Here is a 7,584-nt window from a genome sequence, read left to right as displayed (position 1 = left end):
ATGTGACATGTAAAATGACACAACTTGATGTTGCATTTTGTTTCACATCCAATTCTTTACTAAAATTGTTTTTATAGATTAAAATCAAAAGAGTAACTTGATAAGTTAAATTACTACACTTGACACTTCCAAGTCAAACCAACTTCCATGAGTCCATTGAACGGGGATTTCATCACATGACCAACCCCCAGCCTACCCCACCCACCCCCACCATTCTTTCAGGCTTCAGTACCTCCGACCCCATAAAAACCACCCACAAAGCCACCCCAAAACCACCACCAAAATAATCAAACACATCCAAAAATGGTGATTGCAACAAACACAAGAGTCGAAAGCTTATCAAAAAGTGGGATTCATCAAATCCCAAAAGAATACATCCGACCACAAGATGAACTATCAACCATCACCAACATCTTACACGAAATTAACAACGACGACAAAGGGCCACAGCTCCCCACCATCGACTTAAACGACATAAACTCCGGCGACCCAAAAACCATGGAAAACTGTAGCAACGAGCTGAGAAAAGCAGCCACCGAGTGGGGCGTCATGCATCTCGTCAACCATGGAATCTCCGACGACCTCATCGCTCGTGTCAAGGCTGCCGGCGAGAGTTTCTTCTCTCAGCCTGTAGAGGAGAAAGAAAAACATTGTAACGATATTGCTTCAGGGAAGATTCAAGGGTATGGAAGTAAATTGGCGAACAATGCATCGGGGCAACTCGAATGGGAAGACTACTTCTTTCACACTGTGTTTCCCGAGGATAAACGTGATTTGACCGTTTGGCCCTCCACGCCCAATGATTATATGTAAGTTAATTGATATTAAAAGCTTTCATAGTGTCTCAACAACATGCATCTCAGCATCTCTATAATATCAAAAGACAAAATGATATAACGTTTAGTTATTTCACAAAATTGCTTAATTTGACATGGTATTTTACGATAGAAAAATGTATTAAAACGGCGAATTAGTTTTGCAAAAAAAAAAAAAAAAAAAAAAACTTGAAAAAAGTTCGTGCAATTGCTTTCTACACTCATGATTAGTTAAACTTTTGCGAAGATAGCATCGTTTTCATGAAATAATATTAACTTTTAGGAACAAATTAATTTCATTTTCATGAATGAGAAGGAATTGGTGCAGTTTTTGTCCTAAATTTTTTAGTAGTATGTCTACACAGTATATTATATCGAATCGAATGTGGAAGTTAATATCTAGGGAAACATTCGATAAAAGTTTGTAAAAATATATAATAATAGGAAAACCTGATTTAGGACCGAGACATATCTTTAGAACTGATTTTACGTTGTGTTTGGGAGTTAATCTTAGAAGTAATTTTGGGAAAATTTTAACTGGTTTATATCTTTTTTGTTTGAAAATGAGTTTTTAAAAAGTGTTTGAGTTAGTTTTTATGGTAAGTGAAACTAAAAAATGATTTTAAAAAATGTTTATTTAGGGGTAAAAAATGGTGGGAAAAAGCTAAAAAGACAAAAAAACTATCAAAAAAACCCAAGGATTTTATGACTTTTGAAGCTCATTAATTTTGTCTACCTAAAAAGTTGTTTGAAAAGCTTTTTGGAACAACTCAATTTTTTTTTTTAGCTTGAAAAGCCAATAAACTAATAAACGAATTTGAAAAGCACTCCCAAACACAATCGGTCTACTTTTAAACTTATCATTAACTTGTAAGTATAAAGACTCGTGGACTGGTCTATGATTAGGACCAATCCTAACTACTCTAGTCCTTTTAAGAATATTTGTAGCTTGTTGCTTTTTAGTTTTGGACTTTTGATAAGAGAAATGGTCGACTTGCATTAAAGAAAAGTTCATATTTGACTTTTTGACAAGAGAAACGGTTGACTTTTCTTTGAACAGACCCGCTACCATCGAGTATGCTAAGCAAATACGAGCACTCACCACCAAGATCCTCTCGGTGCTATCTCTTGGGTTAGGACTAGAGGCAGGGCGGCTAGAGGAGGAAGTCGGAGGGGTAGATGAGCTACTCCTTCAACTAAAAATCAACTATTACCCAAAATGCCCTCAACCCGAGCTAGCCCTCGGTGTCGAAGCTCACACTGACGTAAGTGCACTCACGTTCATACTCCACAACATGGTCCCCGGGCTCCAACTCTTTTATGGTGGTCAATGGGTCACTGCAAAATGTGTGCCCGATTCCATTATATTGCACATTGGTGACACCATTGAGATACTTAGTAATGGAAAGTATAAGAGTATTTTGCATAGAGCTCTTGTGAATAAGGAGAAAGTTAGGGTTTCTTGGGCGGTTTTTTGTGAACCACCCAAGGATAAGATTATACTGAAACCGCTCCCGGAGACAGTTTCAGAGTCTGAGCCGCCACTCTTTCCACCACGGACGTTTCAACAACATATGGAACATAAGTTGTTTAAGAAGAATAGTGATGTAATCGATCCAAAATGATATTTTACGATTTGTATTTTCTTCGTCTATATTAATAAATTGTGCACTTATTTTCTATATAGACACATGCATTGTATTACCCTATTTAAAGTCATTTGACTTAAATAAGTGATTGTCTGATTGTAAAACTTATATATATTATCAATAACAATAATACATTATATAGTACAAGCAAATCTTCAAACCGAAGAGAAATGCAACAAATAATCGTTACAATATATCATGCACGCAATAACCGAAAATTTCAAGCTTTAAACATTATATTTTTAAATTATCTTTTTTTTTTTAAAATTTTTTTTTTTTATTATCTTCGTCTGCCAAAAGATAGAAGCTTTTTGAAACCACTAAGAGCTTTACTTGAAGTTTCGAAACTGCTCCATTTCTTCCTTGAAATGTTTCTTTCCGTGGTTTCTAACATAGAAATTTCATGGTTCAATTTGAAATTAGGGTTTTCTTTAACACCATGATCCTCATCGATTTTGAAAGTAACAGTGTTTAAAGCTTTCTTGGATAATCCACCATTGTTGAGAGGAATAGCTTTATCTTCTTGAACAACTGAAGATGATGTTTTGATCGCGTTCTCCGATTGTGTAGATTGATGGTTTGGAGGTATTATTGGCAATTGCTTGACATTGTTCATAATATCAACCTTCTTTGGATCTTTTGAATTCTTTGAATCAATGTTCTTGGTGGCAATTTTTGCAGGTTTTGATTCAACAATCTTCTTGTTCCCAATTTTTGCAGGTTTTTGTTCATTGGTCTTCTTGGTTGCCATTTTTGCAGGTTTTGATTCAAAATTCTTTTTGGTGACAACTTTTGCAGGTTTTGATTCAGAAATCTTTTTGGTGGGAACTTTTGCAGGTTTTGATTCAGGAATCTTTTTTGTGGGAAGTTTTGTGGGTTTTGATTCAGAAATCTTTTTGGTGGGAATTTTTGCAGGTTTTGATTCAGAAATCTTTTTGGTGGGAATTTTTGCAGGTTTTGATTCAGTAATCTTTTTGGTGGAAACTTTTATAGGTTTATAAACAGGTTTTGATTCAGTAGGTAATACTTTGGGATTAATTACACGTGCAGTTGAAAGGCGATTGATAGTGGAACTCTTAATAACTGGTTTATTTGACTTTTTCATGTCTTGGGATGCAAGTTGACTTTTTGACTTATTAGTTGCAGAAGCACTTCTTTCAGAGATTCTTTTTTGACGTTGAATTAGCAGTTCCTCCATTCTCTTTCTTTTCTCTTCTTCCTATTTTCAATAAGATTAAAATCACAATAATAATAAATTACAATTTTATCGGATCTAAAAGAAATAGAAAAAAAAAAAAATTGAAACTTTTGAGTACCTTGTCTGATTTACCCTTTGCTATAGGTTTCTTGTTTCTTGATATGACATCAGATTTGCTTTTTCTTTCAGATAAAGCTTTAGACTTTGTTTCAATGGTTGAATGTTTACCAGGCGTTGACTTTGTTGACTTCTTGTTCCCAATAGAATCCTGTTTTATGATCTTAACATCATTATTTCCCAATTCCATTTCTGGAGTCCAGGTTGGCATGGTTTCCTTGCCAGCTGTCTCTCTTTCAAGAACCATGTACAGATCATTAGGTTCATTGACATTTTTATTTGTTGAATATGAAGTTTTATGTGTCAAATTATCTGAAACCATTAGAACTTCTTGTGTTCTCAAATGGGATTCTGATGATTTGTTTAAAGAATGATCTTGAATTGCTAAAGAATCATCAACAAGAACATCTTTTCTACTTTCAGTAGACTGGAAATTGTCTTCAAAGATGTCTTTGCTTTTTTCATGAACTGTTTTATCTGAAATCCAATCTCCTTCTTTATGTCTTCCAGATTGATTAATATTCTGTTCTTCAAATTTATTTGAAACAAATTCCTCAGACTCTTTGTCATCTGTATCTTTCATCAAAAGGTTCTGGAAGATATCCCATTGCTGAGTCACCTTTTCACCTTCACGTTTATCTTCAAATTCCAAATTCTCATCAGATTTATGTTCTGTTTGTAAATCTCTTTCAGAATTAATATAATTAATATTTCTGATTACAATCTTTCTTGATGAACTCCTTGTTTCACTTACAGAACTAGAGTCACTCGAGTGTGATTCTTTCTTTTGTGAAACTTTCCCTCTGCTTTTGAAATCTTGAAATGGTAGATTCTGTTGATAATATGGAGGTATGACCATGGGTGGAAAAGGGTACCCTTGATATGGAAGATGAAACATGGGGTTGCCATGGTAAGTATGGATATCAACACCACTGTTCTGTTTCTTGGTGGCAAAATTACCATTTTGGACATTAACCCTAAGTTCTTGAGTAGGATCATTTTCCTCAGGGAATAGGATTGCACCAGATGTTTCTATATAAGAGCTTTGTGAACAAGAGTATGCCTGTATTGCTGCCACCTCATCCATCCAGACTCTATCATTACTCTTTGTATTGCACAATTCCATGAAGTTTAAGCATGCTTCCCTGAAGAAATCAACATGATATTCAAACATAGTGGTGTAGGAAGACCTTAAAAGAGATATATATATATAAATGGATTCTTGAGTTGATTAGTGTGTGATGAAAACAGGTTTATACCTTAAACGAGGAGATCCAAAAGCATCAGAAAAAGAGATGAGATCTTCAAGGTTATCTGTCTCAAAACCAGCAACTAAAGCACGTGCATAAACCATTGCTTGCTCTTTTTGAAGTATTGTCTTTCTATTTTCAAGAACACGTTGAAGATGAACCCTAATGATTACAAGTAGATGAAAATATCAAACAAGGGTTGTTTTTGTACATTCCCTCCATCCAAAAAACTCCACCTTGAACATGAAAAATGAAAAGTTGGATTCTTTTTGGATGAAGGGTGTGTGTTTCATAATTGAATTCATGAATTAGGCTAAACACAAGTATACTTTACTTGGAATCTTCTTCATGGACAGCATCATCTGTGTTGCCTTCATGCTAAAAAGTATTGAAAGTGGGAATCTATGAGTAATCTTCCATGGAAGTGTAGAAGAAAGATTGAATTTGTAGTAAAAGAAGTAGAATGATTATACACCTTGTAGGCAGAATTAGATGACTTGTTCAAGTGTTCTTCCAGCCCATAGAGACCTGATAGACACATAATAAATGAGAAGAGTATGAGAATATAAAATGCTTATGAGATAAAAGCTTTAAAGCATCAATTTAGGTTGTGAATCTAAGGGGTTGTGTGGATACATAGCAAAAATGCTATAGATTCTAATTTTCTAACACTTGAGGGACAAAGTTATTGCAAAAAATATGATCTCTGAGGGAAAAAAAAAAGTATTTAAAGAATACGCACTTTGCGAGTCAGATGGTGTGTTGGTGTTTAGTGATAATTCAATGTTTGCAATCTCTCTCTCAATGGTGATGGATCTTTCAAGAACCTCTGGTGTACTTACAAACCTCACAAATCTAATCAAATGAACACAAGAAAGACAGATGTTGAGTTAAAAAAACAAGCATTACAAAGAGATTATTTACAAAAAAAAGTGCTAAAATCCAAATATTATAACAAGAGACCTTTCAAGAGTGGATTTGGTGAACCAAGGAGCAGAAGCAGAAAGGGTAATGGAGTAACCTCCTTTTGAAATCTGATCTTTGGCGAACTGGAGATGAGCAATAAAAGGTGACAATAGTCCAGATGCAAGTTTCTCTTTGCAATCACCAACACATATAACGAGATCACATCTAATCGCAAATCCAAATGTGGAAATAGAAAGAGAAAACTTAGCATTGGAAGAAATCAAAGTAGCAATTCGCATTGGACAAGAAACATAACACAAAGCACGAACTGAAATCAAAATTAGAGTTAGGGTTAGGGTTCCGATACCTGGTTCTGGTAGGAGTTAGCTGGAACAGAGCATAGTCTAGCTGGCTCTTTGAATGAATTGAATCCATCCTCGTTCTATCAACCACTGGGTGATGATTCTGGAAGCTTTACGTGTGATTCAAAACCACACACATTATCTCTGTTCGTGTAAGCACCATGATCATATCAGAATTCGATGGAATGTCGATATCTACTTCTTCTTATCTTATGTACTGATTCCGATGATGACAGATTACTTACCGTATTTCTGTGTCGAGTATGAGAGAGATTACTTGATAATTACTCTTGGGCCATTGTTGGTGCTTTGAAGCATTGTGATTGGGAGCAATGAATGTAGCACCACCAACTACCTCAACCGCCATTGTTACACGTGGAATCTAAAATCAACTTAAATAGAACTCTTTTATCAATGGAAGACAGACAATTTAGACCTATTCTGTCGAGCTCTCAAATTAGGCTTGAATTTCTCGTTAGAAAGTACTTTGTGTCGTGGTACTTAAATTACACAGGCTTTTGAAAATTAGTTACTAAAAAAACCTTTGTGATTGAAATTGAAAACTACCAAAGTAATGGTTCACGTGGTTTTTTATTTTTGGTGGTTATGGTCCAAACGTTTGAAAAGTTGTAGATTTGATCATTTTCAATAAGTTTTGTTGTGGTTTTGGTCCCTCATCCGTTAAGTTTCTTAAAATAACAATTTTACCCCAGAGATCATTTTCACAGTTTTGTCTTTTACTATACTATAAGGACCATTTTTGCATATATTCTATTTTATTTTAATAAAGTATTATATATATTAATAGATATTATTTTTAATATATAACATTATATAATAATAAATATTTTTTATTGGATTCTTAATTTATTTTAGTTGATTTTAAAAAAAAAAAAAATTGTTGGAGTAATTTTTATATTAAATTATTATATATCAATACATATAGTTTTTAATGTATAATATTTATATCATAATAAATATTAAATTATTGGATTATTAATTTTTTTAGTTAATTTTTGTAATTTTTAATTATTTTTTATTGTATTATTACGTTCAATTTATTATTTTCTTCATATACTAAATGTTGTCTTATTGGATTATTAATTTATTTTACCTAATTATTTTTTTAAAATTTTTTATCGAAGTAATTCTTTTTTATTGAATTATTATATATCAGTACATATAGTTTTTAATATATAATATTTATATCATAATAAATATTATGTTATGAAATATTATTTTATTGGATTATTAATTTCTTTTAGTTGATTCTTTTTATAATTTCTT

General features: G+C 33.2%; 2 protein-coding genes across 2 annotated transcripts; one reads left to right on the top strand and one right to left on the bottom strand.

Moving 5' to 3' along the window:
* The first annotated feature begins 253 nt into the window (after positions 1–253).
* LOC145014987 (leucoanthocyanidin dioxygenase-like) lies at positions 254–2,499 on the top strand. Its single transcript, XM_078973434.1, has 2 exons — positions 254–809; positions 1,876–2,499. Exons 1-2 carry the CDS (start codon positions 304–306, stop codon positions 2,438–2,440), a joined length of 1,071 nt encoding a protein of 356 aa, XP_078829560.1. The 5' UTR covers positions 254–303; the 3' UTR covers positions 2,441–2,499.
* Positions 2,500–2,549: 50 nt separating this feature from the next.
* On the bottom strand, positions 2,550–6,685 carry LOC145014986 (COP1-interacting protein 7-like). The gene is made up of 9 exons (XM_078973433.1): positions 6,543–6,685; positions 6,303–6,441; positions 5,993–6,160; positions 5,772–5,884; positions 5,505–5,557; positions 5,364–5,407; positions 5,039–5,191; positions 3,781–4,924; positions 2,550–3,683 (listed from the first exon to the last, which is right to left on the bottom strand). The coding sequence occupies exons 2-9, from the start codon at positions 6,368–6,370 to the stop codon at positions 2,745–2,747; spliced, it is 2,682 nt and encodes an 893-aa protein (XP_078829559.1). The 5' UTR covers positions 6,371–6,441; positions 6,543–6,685; the 3' UTR covers positions 2,550–2,744.
* Positions 6,686–7,584: the final 899 nt, after the last annotated feature.

This window comes from Lactuca saligna, chromosome 9, assembly GCF_052625555.1.
Source record: "Lactuca saligna cultivar CGN05327 chromosome 9, ASM5262555v1, whole genome shotgun sequence".
NCBI lineage: Eukaryota > Viridiplantae > Streptophyta > Magnoliopsida > Asterales > Asteraceae > Lactuca > Lactuca saligna.
The sequence above is the reverse complement of the archived record's forward strand: the minus strand, read 5'-3'. Positions and strand labels throughout refer to the sequence as shown.